At 42.5% G+C, this 14,793-nt stretch overlaps 1 protein-coding gene across 7 annotated transcripts in view; it reads right to left on the bottom strand.

The window, feature by feature from the left end:
* Window positions 1-809: 809 nt before the first annotated feature.
* Window positions 810-14,793, bottom strand: part of LOC137433013 (metallophosphoesterase MPPED2) — a 139,682-nt gene continuing 125,698 nt past the window's right edge. For all 7 annotated transcript variants that reach the window (XM_068125389.2, XM_068125393.2, XM_068125388.2 and 4 more), the window contains exons 5-7: window positions 9,182-9,297; window positions 7,909-8,022; window positions 810-2,045 (exon numbers count right to left, since the gene is read on the bottom strand). In XM_068125389.2, the coding sequence (XP_067981490.1) occupies window positions 1,927-2,045; window positions 7,909-8,022; window positions 9,182-9,297 (349 nt within the window). In that variant the 3' untranslated portion in view covers window positions 810-1,926. The remainder of the gene's footprint in view (window positions 2,046-7,908; window positions 8,023-9,181; window positions 9,298-14,793) is intronic.

Genomic DNA, 14,793 nt, shown 5'->3' with positions numbered 1-14,793 from the left:
AATGTGGAATTTATTGGTTCATCGTCTGCCATTCGCTATTTATTTATTTTTACCCAAGTCATTCACGAACCGGCTGTCCATGCCTGATGTCCAAAAAATTTAATACTTACATTATTTGCTGACTGGTATCCCCACCCGGATCATACTATCCTCTTAAAGTAAAGTATAAAACACGCCCGGCCACGCCGCTGTTCGAGTTTCAGTCTTGTATGAAACCGACTAACCCTCAACAATTATTTATGGAGATCCCCAATGAAAGTAAATAATCATTCCTTGTTGGAACTTGGTTATATTTTACCTACACCAATCTACACCAAGGTTATATGGAACATGGTGCTCTCTAACAGTGTAACGAGACTTCCCCAACTATTTATACGGTCTGTTGATGACTGTCTCAATTATGCAAACAAGTTGCGAGTTTGGCATTGTCTCGCAACTTGAAAGAGCTGTCCTATGCCTTTCTGGTGTGTGGTTGCATTATTTGTTTCAGCCAATTTCCGCAGAAGCGATCATCTGTGTAACTTTAGCTTAAGACTACCTGCGGCAACTCATTGCTTGTCCACCCAAGGAAGGTACAAACTTTTGTATTTTACTTTTCATTCTTCTCCCATCTGTAAGATGTGCCCATCACATTTCATTACACATCACATTGATATTATCACCCACAACTTCGTGTAACATTTACATTCACTGTACACCTTTCTAGTAGCCTTGATATCCAGCTATACCCGATGCTCTTCCACGGGCATCAAATAAGTACAACTCGGTGGTTAGTCTTCCACGAGGTGTGAAATCAAAACCCAAAAGAGAAGGATTGAATTGGGTTTATTTAGCATAAGGGTATCAAATAAGTACAACTTACTGATTACAATAGTTTTTGTAAACGGCCAAACTGCCCTTATCAACCCCGTTGCAAGTTTTATTTTAAATCCACAAATTCAATGACCTTCAGGCTCAGATTGTCCAGTGTGACCACATTTATCCCCGACCAGCTAAAGGTAGTTTTTTTCCAGCTGCTCCAAGCACAAAATACTGTGCCAAATTTAGGTCTATGAAAAAAAATAATGATAAAAAAACAACAAAATAAAAACGAATAAGAAGATACTTGGCTCCACAACAAAATATGCACAAATGCATACCACATTAAAAACTTGTAAAATTCCATTCAAAACGCCACAAACTGTGCAACCGGCTCAAACGAGAATAACGTTGTACCTTCACTTCGGTGACGACGTGGAGGGAAAACTCTGGCCGCTTCTGGCCGAACCTCCGACGAAATGCGGAGCAATAATGGGTAGCAAAGGAATGCAATTCGACGGTTCTCTAAGAGACATTGAACACGTACCTTACATCTACAGGCAAACGAGTGTGTGGCACCATCTGCTCGGGAGAGCCGCTAGTCTGCCCTCGGTCGAGGCCTATCCACACACGAAGCATTGTAAAACAGTGCAAAAGATGATTATCTCAAGATGGTGTCACCAAATGATTGTATGCTCACAAATTAAATAAGGAGCACGACTCCATGTTCTATGCATGTAGGACAATTCCAAAAACAAATCCAGATGCAAACGGTCCATGACCAAAAATAAAACGAAGAAATCATGGAATTTTGGTTTAAAATAAAAATAAAATCGTATAAGTCATAGCTCCACTTCGAATGTTCTCATTCTATGAGATAAACACCCATCTTCAATCCGGCTCTTCAACTTCTTTGTGCATTAAACTTTCGTGTCAAAGGTCTCCACGAATTGTTTGAATCGCAAGTTGTTTTCTCAAGGACAACTCGCTTGGAGGAAATCTCCCACAAACGGCTTGTCGATGTCAAATACCAGCAAGCGCCCGGTGCTCGAAGGTCCACGCTGATGCAAGCGTCCCAGAGCGCAATGGGAGTCTTTGCGAAGTTGGCACAGGATCAATGCCCTCATTCTACAAGCTCGTGGGGTTTGGCAGGTCGATGATGATTGGCAGATTAAGGGGCTGATAGCTCACCGTGCATATGGACGCATTGATGTACGTCGTGTAACTGTCCGTCATTATGCCATAACCTGTCGGAAGCACCAAAAGGAAAGCAAAGTGAAGGTGGATTAAAGAAAGTCATTGCAAGGGAAATGACAACAGGCCAGTAGGCCAAAATGTTATATAGATACGTTGCATTTATGACAATTGCCGCCTGAGAAAATGCAATCATGTTCGGTTTGATTGGTTTTGGTTGGTTTTGGTTTTGCATATTCTTCACGTGATCATTCACCTGCCCTCATACGTGGCAAGGTAGGTACACCACAAGTTCATAATCTCTCAAAGCAAGTCTTACTCGATCAAGATGTTACCTTCAAATTTTGTCAAATAACACATCCAACATAAACAAAACACAAAATCGAAAATATTTGTACATTCTTTTGCGGTATACTTATATTTCGTGTGTTAGAGACATCACCAGGAGAGTTATTTTAAAATTCCAACATTCCAAAGAATGATGAGAAAAATCTGCTTTATGATGAGAAAGAGGGTCAAAAAAGTTTTCGTGTCCGAAAGCATTTTTTTAGAGGCCAAAATATGACTTTGGTTCCAATGGCATCAGAAAACCCAGCCACCGCTGGGAAAAATGTGTAACGGTGCCTGGAAAGTACATATGAAGAGACTCACACGTATGTACTGATTTTTGCTTTGGGGTCTTGGGGAGAAGGGAGGAGAGGGTACATTTACTCCGTGCCATGCACACTTCCAAAATAAGTGATGCCAACTTCATTGTGAGGCTCTAACGCATGTTTTTTTTTTTATAGATTCCGAACGGCCAGGTACTGCTGCTCATGGAAAGACGAAAACGCCATCGACTGGAGTGACAAGTTGAGGCGGGTCAAAGCCGTGCTTGTCGCAAGACCCATTTACGTTTGATGTCACGTTAAAAATTATAATGAAAATATGGAGTGACACCTCCGCATCTCCCATTCCAATTGCTGGTGATACCTCAGAAGGAAACTTGATTATGACCAAACCTGGTGATTAGAAATTTGATTTGTTTCCAACTGAATTTTTTTTTTTTTTGTATACAAGATCGAGGCTCATGAAAGAGCTAACATTAATCACACAAAAAGTCAAACCGACACATAAAACACAAAAATAAGGGGAGCGGTAGACAAGATGGGGAGAGAGGGGGAAGGGCACAAACACAACATTTGAGAGCAGGGACATCGGGAGAAATGTGGGAGGGGAGGGCTTGGGGGGAGGTGGGAGAGGTATAAAACATATGAACACTGCAAGGACTTCCAGGAAAGAAGTTGGAATTTCAAAAAAAGTGTATCTGGGGTGAATTAGCAGGGGTAGAAAAGATCAAGGTTTTGGATGGGGGAAGATAAGAGATGGTGGTGAACAGCTGTTTTAAAGACCGGGAGGGAGGAGGGGGATTGAAGGGAGTGGGGGAGTTTGTTCCAGAGGCAGGAGAAAAGGGGAATGAAAAAGTGAAGGTGAGCAGAGAGGCTAGATTTTGGCAGTTTAACCATAAGAGGGTTGCAGGCAGATCTTGTGCGACCTGAAGGAATATTAGGGGGACAGAGCACAGAGAGAGCTGGGGGAGCAAGGCCGGAGAGGAGTCGGTAGAAGACAGAAAGACCACCAACCTGCCTGCGGTGAGTGAGTGAAAGGCCCTCAGAGTTAGCTTCATCACAGGAGATCCCAATGATTCTGAAAGATTTGGTTTCAACAGCGTGAAGCCAAGCTAGGTGTGAGGCAGGATCACCGGCCCAGAGGGGGGAACAGTATTCCATTGAGCTGCGAATGAAAGCCTTGTATGTGGTGAGGAGCTCAGGGGTGCCAAGGAAGGACTTCGCACGACGGAGGATGCCCAGTCGGCGACTGGCTTTGGAGGCCAGCTTGGAAATGTGGTTTTCAAATTGTGGAAATGTGGAAATGTGGTTTTCAAATTGTGGCAATGTGGAAATGTGGTTTTCAAATTGTGGAAATGTGGTTTTCAAATTGTGGAAATGTGGAAATGTGGTTTTCAATGTGGTTTTCAATTTTCTTTATATTTATTATAAAGACGAGCAGATAATCCCATTTCACCAGGCTGTTGTAAGGGAATTCATTCCCAATAGTGTGGAATATTTAGGGAGTTTGCTAGGAATGTTCTTTGACATAATGCATAACGGCAGGGATCCATAGAAAGTCCATGTAATGTAAAATGTGATTTAAAGTCCTCAACTCCTTTTCTTCTTCAAGCCCTCAACCCACCTCCGACCCCCTCCCAGTTCCAAGTCCTCAATCACCACATTCAAGCCCCTCCCCACCCAAAGTCCTTAAACCCCCTCTCCCAACTTTCTATCCCCCTCTGCCCACCCCAACTCTGCCCTCTCCTCCCCGTTTCTTATTCAGGTCCTCAAGCCCCTCTTCAAATCCCAAGTCTGCAAACCCCACTTTCCCAGCTCTGTCCCTTCTCTGCCCACCCTACCCCACTCCAATTCCCTGTCCTCCACTCCCCCTTTCCTCTTCAAGTATACTGTACACACATTAAATCAGACTTTTTCCACCTTTATTTACACATCGTAACCCATAACTTCCAAGTGAAAAATAAATTCGACAAATTTCAGAAAATTAATTAAAAATACAAAAGTAGAATATCTTGGTTGGATAAGTGTCCACCCCCCTGAGTTAATATTTGGAAACACCTTTAACAACAATTACAGCTGTGAGCATGTTGGGATAGGTCTCTACCAACTTTGCACTCCTTGATTGGGCAATATTTGCCCATTCTTCTGTACAAAACTGTTCAATCCTCAGTCAAGTTGCGTCGGAGGCGTTGATGGACAGCAATCTTAGTCAGGCCACAGATTTTCGAATGGATTTAAGTCGGGGCTTTGACTGGGCCACTCAAGGACATTTACCTTTTTGTTCCTTAGCCACTCCAGTGTAGCTTTGGCTGTGTGTTTCGTGTCTTTGTCATGCTGAAAGGTGAACTTCCGTCCCAATTTCGGCTTTCTTGCAGAGGGCAGAAGGTTTTACTCTAGGATGTTTCTGTATTTTGCTCCATCCATTTTCCCTTCTATCTTGACAAGTGCCATAGTTCCTGCTGATGAGAAACATCCCCATACCATGATGCTGCCACCACCATGCTTCACAGTAGGGATGGTGTTCTTTGGGTGATATGCTGTGTTGGGTTTGCGCCAAACGTAACATTTTGCATTTAGGCCCAAAAGTTCCATCTTGGTTTCATCAGAGCACAAAACCTTTTGCCAAATGTCTTCAGAATCTCCAGAGTGGTTTTTTTGCAAACCTCAAATGGGAATCAAGGTGGGCTTTTTTAGTAATGGCTTCCTTCTTGCCACCCAACCGTACAGGCCATACTTGTGGAGTCCTTGGGATATTGTTGCCACATGCACACAGTGACCAGTCTTTGCCATGAAGGCCTGTAGCTCTTTCAAAGTTGCCATTGGCCTCTTGGTGGCCTCTCTGATCAGTCTCCTCCTTGCTTGGTCATCCAGTTTGGAGGGACAGCCTGATCTAGGTAGGGTCTTGGTGGTACCATATGTCTTCCACTTCTTAATGATAGTCTTGACTGTGCTCCAAGAGATATTCAAGGCCTTTGAAATATTTTTATACCCATCCCCGGATCTGTGCCTTTCCACAACTTTATCCTGGAGATCTTTTGAAAGCTCCTTGGTGTTCATGGTCGAGTCTTTGCTGTGCACTACCCAGCAGAGGAAACCTACAGAAACAGCTGATTTTATTTTGAAATAATCAGAATCACTACAATTTAATACAGGTGGAGGCCAATTAACTTCGTGTGATTTTGAAGGTGATTGGTTACACCTGAGTGACCGGTAAGCACGAGCCGCCAAACAGGGCTCCAGGGGAGTGGCTTAGCACTGCAGCAAAAGGCGTGGTTTGGAACATTCGATACGGGCCAGGGCGTGGCAATATAACCCTGTGCCCGAAGCCCCCACCTCAGTTCTGAGAGTGCGTGGTGTTGAATCAAGTTCTGGGAGTGCGCGGTGTTGAATCAAGTTGTGAGAGTCGGTTCGGAGCACCAAGTTGTGGGAAGGGAGGCAGACGAGTTACAAGTTGAGTTCGCGGTTGAGCTTGAGTCAGATCCACCGTTGAGTTACGAGTGAAAGCGCGCCGTTGTATTAATCGCGCTGTGAATGACCGCCGTGCCGGGCGAGAGACGCACATATTTTCCTGCCTGCCTTTGTTCGAGATACGCGCTGCGAGGATCCCTACCGCCTGCCTGCCTGCCTTCGTCGGGGGACGTGCGGTAACCGCCAGAGGGCCACGCCGAGTGAGTTGTTCCTGGACGACCAAGGCCGGCGCATTCAGCACATGGACAATCCTTCCTTCATCCCCCTGTGAGTGTGAATGGGCCCATTGTCTGGGTATTTTAGTTAAGACTGACTAAGACTGCCCTGTGTCTCTGCTTCTTCTAATAATCATTGTAAATAATAATTAAACTTGTTATTTCTTTGATTCGATCGCTTTTGTCTCTCCATCATTGACTAAGCATGGTACGAATTATATCGCTCTAATCGGGTTCCAATACCAAGGTAACTGCATGGACCAGGTGGTACGCAATCCGCTTGGGTGTACTCAAATTACGTGTGGTTCGTGCGAGACTTGATCCCCGCTTCCGCGGCGGCGTGGGTACTTAGGTACGTGCGAAAATTGTCCCGAAACCCTGTCCCGCGTCTGACCGGAAGTGGCGACTCAAGTCTCGCGGTTGCGAAGACCCAAGGAGAACAAGGGGCTTAATCTCCCCTTGGTAAGGGAACGGGGTCGGCACAAAACCATAACAATATATATATATATATATACTAGCAATTACAATGGCTATTAGTCTTTTATGGGTTTTTTCATAAAGGAATATAAAAGACATTGGTGAAACAATCCTATATCCTCCCATATTCCTTTTTAATGACCCCAGATTTTGAAATTGGGAGGATTGTCAGTTGAGGTGGGGAGAGCGGGATGGCGGACTGCTGATCTAAGCCAAGGAAACAGTCCACCAGAGACTGATTGTTTTAATTTAATTAAAGACCCAAAGACCATGAAGATCTGGCAATTAAGTATCCATATTTCTTCTACAACTGAAGTGTCATGTATGAATGCACTCTGTGGTGGTAGATTCAGATAATTTTGATGTAGTTTTTTTTTTTAAATTGCCGAAAATATTATCAGTTAATAGGTTCAAAGACTTCGCTGCCTGTATAACGAATGAACATCGTGCACTTATAGCAGTTAGACATGGAATATTAAAGGTTTGGGCATTGTTTTTCAAAGTACAGGTCGTACACTGGTAATCCCACCAAAGGTTCTCAAGTTTCTTTTTTTTTTTTTCTTCCAATATTTCACCAAATAAAATCTACCAATATATTCGGCTTTATCAATATCCCGGCACCTTTACCCGTTTTTGTTGTTGGGAATGACAACCATTCAGGTAGACATTCATTACAAATTGTCAAAAGCAAGCTTAGCGTAACCTATGAAAACAGGTGAAAGATTGTTTCGCATCGATCAAACATTCCGAGGTCAAACTGAAAAGGAAGCTTCTTTGATGTTGTGCGCACGTAAAACTTAAACATCACAGTCAGCTTCCGTGCAACAAAGTGAGAATAGCGGAGGCGATACAAGCACGCAAGTTCTTGATATTTGGAGTGTTTACATGGGAGAACGGATATTGATAACAATACCTCGTAATTGAGTTGCTAGCAATTGTTCGGTGGAAAGAACAAGGCCAAACTAAGCAACCCTGCACCTGTTGCTCAAAGACAAGCCAATGCACCCAATTTGAGAAACGCGTTGAAAAAAAAATAGCAAATGCAGACCGGCCATCGCACTTTACCGTGATTACAAGTGACCACTTCCATCAGAGATTTGCTCCGAAGAAACTGCATCACATTCTGGTATCCAGAGCTCGTCACCTACCTTCATGGATGTGTCCAAAAACATGAAGCTTTGGGCGCACACGCTTCTGCACGGTATTTAGCAGCTCCACGCAACCTGCACGTTGAAGCACCTTGGGCACCCAGTCTCGGAAGCCTGCACATATCACGAGGCCAATGCAAATTGGAACGACGGAATCAGGTCGACGTACCCCTATATAGTGCGGTATGTAAACATTTGTAGTATCTGCATTTTTTTTCTAGTATGATTTCAGATTCCTGGCATATAATCAGGAATGCCAGAGGAATGCTTATTGAAACCTTGCTTGAGTTCATGTACTTCCAGGCAAATGGGAAGGTGTCGCATGTGTATCTGTTCAAGATACCACTGGAAACTAATATAAAGCACTCAATATTAGTCTTGTAACAACACAAGGCCAGTATGAAAAGTCAGTAATCCATGTATAGGCCAAGCTTCTGTTCTGCTTGTGCAATCCCACGTTGCTCATGTAATTCCAGGAAGCCATGGCGCACCTCGATTCAAGAAGCAAGCGGCCATCATATTGGTAAACTACCTAAAAGCGACAAGCTATCTTCACGTCTAAAGGCTCTTGCCTACATTTAAAAAACTCTTGTTCCAAGGTTAAGTATTTTTAACCGATGGTGACATTTTCCACTCAAATGACCAATTATGGAAAAATACATGCTTGCCTCCTCTCAAATTTGGGGGGAAATACTGATTTTCCTATTTGATTGCGCACTTTTTATTCCGATTCTGATGTACTCTGTTTCAATGCGTTGGTGCTGCTGAAGCAGATTTCCTGGCAAGGGTTACACTGGGTGGTTTGCCATTGCCTTCCCAGCAGTAGTTAGGGCAGGAATTTATTCAGGGTGCCGGTGATAGCTCGCCGACTCTTCGTGAAGGACACGATGGGATCTTTCACGTCAACCAACGAATGCCGGCAGACAGGAGACGCCCGTTTAACGTCCATCCGAGGGACGGCACACACATTGATGAATCACCCTGTCTGCGAAACATTAGGATGGAAGTTTATAGCTGGGTGAAGTGAGTGTGCGTATTTCTAGCCCATCCTGCCAGCACACATTTTATCAAGAGGAAAATTTTTGATGAACCAGATTTAATAATATTCAGTTTTGAAATTTGCATTATCGATGAAATAATTCCTGCACACATATAGCACACCTCATTCCATATAGAAAATGAATACTGAAACAGCAGCAAAATTTAAAAACAGCTTTTATTTGCACCTTGTCTATCAACAATCACATTCAATATTGTACCAGAGCATACATACCAAGCGGTGGTCCATGTGTCATGAGAATATCAATTCCTTTGGGGATGAGGTTCCATTTGTCGAGCAAAGGCTGTCCACGCTGCAGATTGAAACCCCAGCCAAAGTGCAAAGGTGTCCTGTGAGCAACACAGTAAATGAGAAAGGTGTTTTACTTTTAACAGTATGAAAGCATAGTTGTTGAGAGGGAAAAAATAATGAAATATATATATATACCTACCTACAGTGGTCAACAATCAAAATCAATGAAAGTCGCCAGTCACAAGCCAAAGCATTCCAATTAGCAACACCTACAGTCGAAAGGAGGAATCATGAGATGATCTAAAATTTCACATTTTTCAAATTGGCAAAACTATAATAGCCTATAAAACCTGTTTTTCTTGTGTAAATAGGGATCTCTATTGCTATGGACACCATATTGGTTACTCAGGAAGGCGTCATGGGATAAGGTTACAAATGTTCAAATCATAATCACCAAAACCGATAAATACCAGTTTTCTCCATCAAATTCAATTACCCGCCAGATGTCTAAAAATGATCAAATTTATTTGTTGCCAAAATATTTTTTTAGGAACATACTTCTCCGTAAACTGGAAATACCCCGGTCATTCAAGTATACAGGGTGTTCCAAAAAGTGCTGGCCAACTTTGGTTGTTAATATATTTCAGACCACAAATGATACAATGATACCCTTTGTTTTATGTATATGATACAGAGCCCCCTTTCTTCTTCAAATCCTCAACTCACCCCTCCCAAATCAGAAGTCGTCAGCCCCCTCCCAATAGCGTAGGACAGGGAGATGGGGATGGGGGGGGGGGGGGGGGGACAGAGTTAGGAGGGAGGGTTGAGGCATTGGTAGGGGGAGTCGACTCAACATCAACTCAACAACATGAATGTGGTGCATGAACCAGGGGTCAAATCCCAAAAATCGTTACATATTTCATGCCTTCCCCAATGTTGATTGCATAAGCTTACATCCAAAGTTTCATTTTAAAAGTTTTTAAATGTGACCGTAATTGCATTTTTTGGTATTTGACCTTTTGACCATTCCCCGGGGGCGGGGCCAAATGATACCGTTCTAGCACCTTCTTGCCCTGTGCTGATCATAACTACCAGGTTTGGTGAATTTCGGCTCAACCCTTTAGAGGGAGGTAGCGTGACAGAAGCACAAACGGAGCAGATTAGAATATCCCCCGTTTTTTAAAGAAAACGTGTGGGGTTAAAAATAGGTCTTCAAATCAATTAAATAGTTCAGTCTCTTATTGTGGCTCAGGCTAATCATTCACCAATGCAATTCTCTATCACAACTAACTGTCCATCTTGATTACGGTTCTTTTGTCCAACTATATCGCGTTTCCTTCTCCACGTCATCAAAAAAAGCTTCGATCTTGCCTGCACAAGTTGTGCACTGCAAAAAAAATCTCTAAAACAAGATATTTACACTTAAAAAGCCAGTCGTGTGTTGAAGAATCATTTCAGATGCGCACAGAATCTTGCTGTCAAACTGCGTGCCTTTTTGCCAAGGGTTGCCAGAAGCCAAACCACAAGGAATCTTACAAATTAACCCACGCCGAAAGGCTCCCCAGGTGCACAGCACTGCAGGGAGTTGCAAACAGACATCAGGGGTGCCGTTCCCCACCGGGCAGGTAGAGAGTTGTTAAACTAAAACTAAAACGTAAAACAAACATCAAAGGCTGTCTTTCCATCCTGAAAGACACAAAGGTTGCACCGAGTGCTTCTTCTGATAAATATGCTGGCATGCGTGGTAACCGGGTGGTCTTCAGCATCCGACTCTGACTTTATATAAATGCGTCGAGGCCTTCGACATATTACATGCTCAAAAATTTCAAAACACCGAATCTTAAGTTTGTTGCACACATTTGATGGTTGCACCTGACCGATTGCTCTTATTTTACTGCGCAGTGACCCCAAGTTCAAATCGCACTTAGTGGCGATTTATCCCTCGTCTCTTTTGTAACTCGTGTGCAAGTACAACTGATATCTTCTGTCTGACCTGTAGTGACCTTGAGCATGAATGAAGACAGATCGATAGGCAGTGATATTCAAAAATAACGAATCGTTCCTGTTAACACAAGCAAATAAATTGAACGACTCAGCTTGGGATTTCTTGTTTCAACAACGTGGCTGCTCTTTAGAAAATCATTGCGGTGTGCAGTAACCATCTTAGCAAGTAAATCAGCAGGGGTATTGTTAAAGTCTCATGGGATCAACATACAAGGTGTCTTTGATAAAGAAAGAGGAGGGCCATGATCAGACGCAATGCCGGCATGAAAAGCAGAGTCCCTAAAAGGCTCTACATAAAACGCATCAATAAACTGCAGTCTTTCATGTTTTCAACTCGCCAGCATTTCGGGATTATGTCCACCATTTGAAAAACAAGGAAAATGATGCCCGATCTTAATGAGGATCGGATAAGCTATGGCGGCAATGGTGAAGTCGAATCTTCATAACGTGTTATTAATATATTGCTTAGAATTTCTTTTCCCTCCTTTCCAGGAAGGAAAATTACTAACTTAAGAATTTTCAAAAAAAGTTTTTATTTTTCAACTACATAGCTGTCATAAAGGCAAAGAATTCAAGGTGACTATAGACTAAATATTTCATTTTACAAAGGTACCATGATAGTTGTCACTCCTGAAAATATCCACGATTTAAAATGACTGGAAAAGGTTCAGCCATAAGAGGAGAAAGACAGTGTATAGATTGTGATGGTTGTGGAACCGGATCCCGGGGAGAGCATCTATGAACACGTAGGATCTCCCAGAATTAGTTATCAGCTCCTGTTGGACTTAGTCCGAAACTGGAACTTATGGATTGGGTCTCGTCCGTCCATGCTTCCGTCTGTCAGCATCCATATCTCGGATATGTATGGACCGATTTTGTTCAAACATGGCATACAGATAAATGAATGATACCTTACATATGCACGTCATTTTTTTCCGAGATCAGATCCAAGACGTCTAACTGGTGGCCATTTTGTTACTTAAATGTGCCACAAAGGCGATTTGTGTTCTACAGTGTTCAAGTATATAATTAAATTGAAATAAAAGAAAGATTTTAAAGGTTGTAGAAAAACAAAACAAAAAATCCGAAGTTTACCGCTATTGATGCAGTGTCTTTTACACCACTTTATTTAACAAGTTACATTAGTTATTCGCACATATTCTTTCTGTCCTTTTTGACATCCTTAAAAACAGCAACTTTTCCTGTTCGGAATGATTTTCAATTTTGTTTGACTGCCAGAGCCTAATTATTATTTTTATTTCGCTCCCTCTGCGCATGCTCAATCGGGACAAATTAAGAACCAAAGTACAATTAAACGGCAAGTTTATATTCCGATTCATATTCAAAATATAACATTCAATTGAAATAAAGTTGTTCCTCGATCATAAACTGACATTTGTAGACAGACAGACAAAGTGAAACAATTGCTTAACCCCACTTTTCACTTCGCGCACAAGGTAAAAACAAAATAGACTCCATGCAGATGCTGGCCCTATATGGAACACACAACACACAACAGGCATTTTAAGGCCATTTTCCCTGCAAGCGCGGAGGTTAGCCTTGCGGTCCCCATGACAATCTTCTCCAAATTGTCATGGTTCTATTTTTGAGGCAATGTTTTTTATGGCCGGATGCCCTTCCTGACGCCAACCCTTTTAGTCGCCTCTTACGACACGCAGGGATACGGTGTACCTATTCTAAACCGGGGTACACACCGTCATATGGAAGCTGCCATTTTTTGGACAGGTTCAAAAATTTGAAGTCTCATGGAAATTCACCTTTCCGGGATTTACTTTGAGCCACCTTGCGGCGATTCCTGTACAATGGTCTTCAAGATATGGTGAGCAATCTCCAAACTACTTTTATTTATGTTACAAGCTTCAATGGTTTCTTCACATGCCCCTCTTTTTCCTTAGATTTTCTTCCCTCCGTCCATCCAAAGCCACTCCCCCTCAACGAGCAAGTAATCTTTCAGGAACCCACACCTGGTTATACTCCACAAGTCCAAGCTGGATGCTCATCATTTCTTCATCGCACTTTTCTCCTATTTGTGGAACTAAGTCCCCAGGTATATGTCGTCTCGTGTTCTTCACTCTAGCCTTTCAAGACTGCTGCCCATCACCACCCAATAATGGCATCTACCCATAATACATAGTCACAATCTCTTCTACTTCTCACCAATCACAGTCGTCTCATATTATGCTGTGTTTTGAGAATTTCCATATTTTGTCTTCCTGTTTCCTTCTACCCATCAGTTTAAACCTGCTGCAGTCTGTCATTTAGCTCCTCCATGAGCCTCGAATGTAAAAACAAAGATAGGAAGGATTAAAATAAAAAACAAAATTTTAAAGAAAACCCAGAAAAAGGAACTAGGTTGCTTTAGATTTACATGGATGAAAGCTGTTATGCACTGCAAAATTTAAATTTTAAAGAAAAAAAAAAAATAACAAAAGAAAGAGGAGATGAAGCAAAGCCTGAAAAGCCTCATCACTCTGTTGGAATGTACAACCTGAAATCAACAGTATTGAACCAGTCGATCCCAAAAAGCAGTGCAAAGTCGACATGACAGAAACATGGGCTACAAGTACTCCAGTGATGTGGACATGGAGGCCACAGGTTATGGTGAAGGTAGACAATGGCAAAGCATCATCATAACCCAAGAACAAAGTTCCTCCTAATCCTTGTGCATCATGGTTACAAATCTGGTGAGAAACTAGGCAACCTAGTTTGTTTTGCCATTGGCAACCAAAACATTACAAATCCATTACAAATCCGGCAACCAAAATGCTTCTTTTTTTTCTTTCTTTTTCTTTTTTTAAATCAGCTACCTTCGTGACAGTAAAGCTCCACAAGACACCGAACAGCAACATTTTCAAACGTGATTGCAAGAACGAACTTGTGGAAAACGTGTCCTTCAGCAAAGCTGGTTTTGACAGAGTGAACCCCTTGCGATAGATCACACTGGGTGATTTACGACCCTTCCCAGAGGCCTGGTCCGACGACTACCGAGGGAGCTAATTGAACGACACGCTTTGATCATCCTGTCAAATAGACAGCAAGCAGCACACAGCAAATGAGGCTTTTACAGCACCCACGAGGCAAGCAGACGCTTTGAAAAGGCCACACTGTCCCAAACACGAGGCGGAAGAACCACCTCCAAAATGACATACAAAAACATAACAATGCAAATGCATCGCAGTAAATCCTGTTTTACAGCAACACGATCTTGCAATTAAACCTGTTCCAGAAGATTTCTGCAGTACTTTCGACGTAAATGCATGAATAATTGAACTTTGTGCAATTCATATGGTGGCGAGCATGGACATCCATGGGATCGACTTCTTTAATGAGGTGGCATGAACCATTAGTAATGATCACCTTAAGACTGCGACAGCAGTAATGTACAACAAATTTAATGATGTTCCACTGTACAAAGAAGCTCAGCTCTTAAAAAATGTAACCAAACGGATGGTCCTTCCAACACAACTAAAGCAAAAGGGGTAGTTATCTTCAATGGGGTAAGCATCTGATTCAGACCTTGAAAGCCCTGGTCTTGAAAGCCCAGAAAGCCCTGGATAAACAATTAACGC

Source organism: Myxine glutinosa, chromosome 8, assembly GCF_964187855.1.
Source record: "Myxine glutinosa chromosome 8, kmMyxGlut1.1, whole genome shotgun sequence".
NCBI lineage: Eukaryota > Metazoa > Chordata > Myxini > Myxiniformes > Myxinidae > Myxine > Myxine glutinosa.
This window is presented reverse-complemented; position numbering and strand designations above follow the sequence as displayed.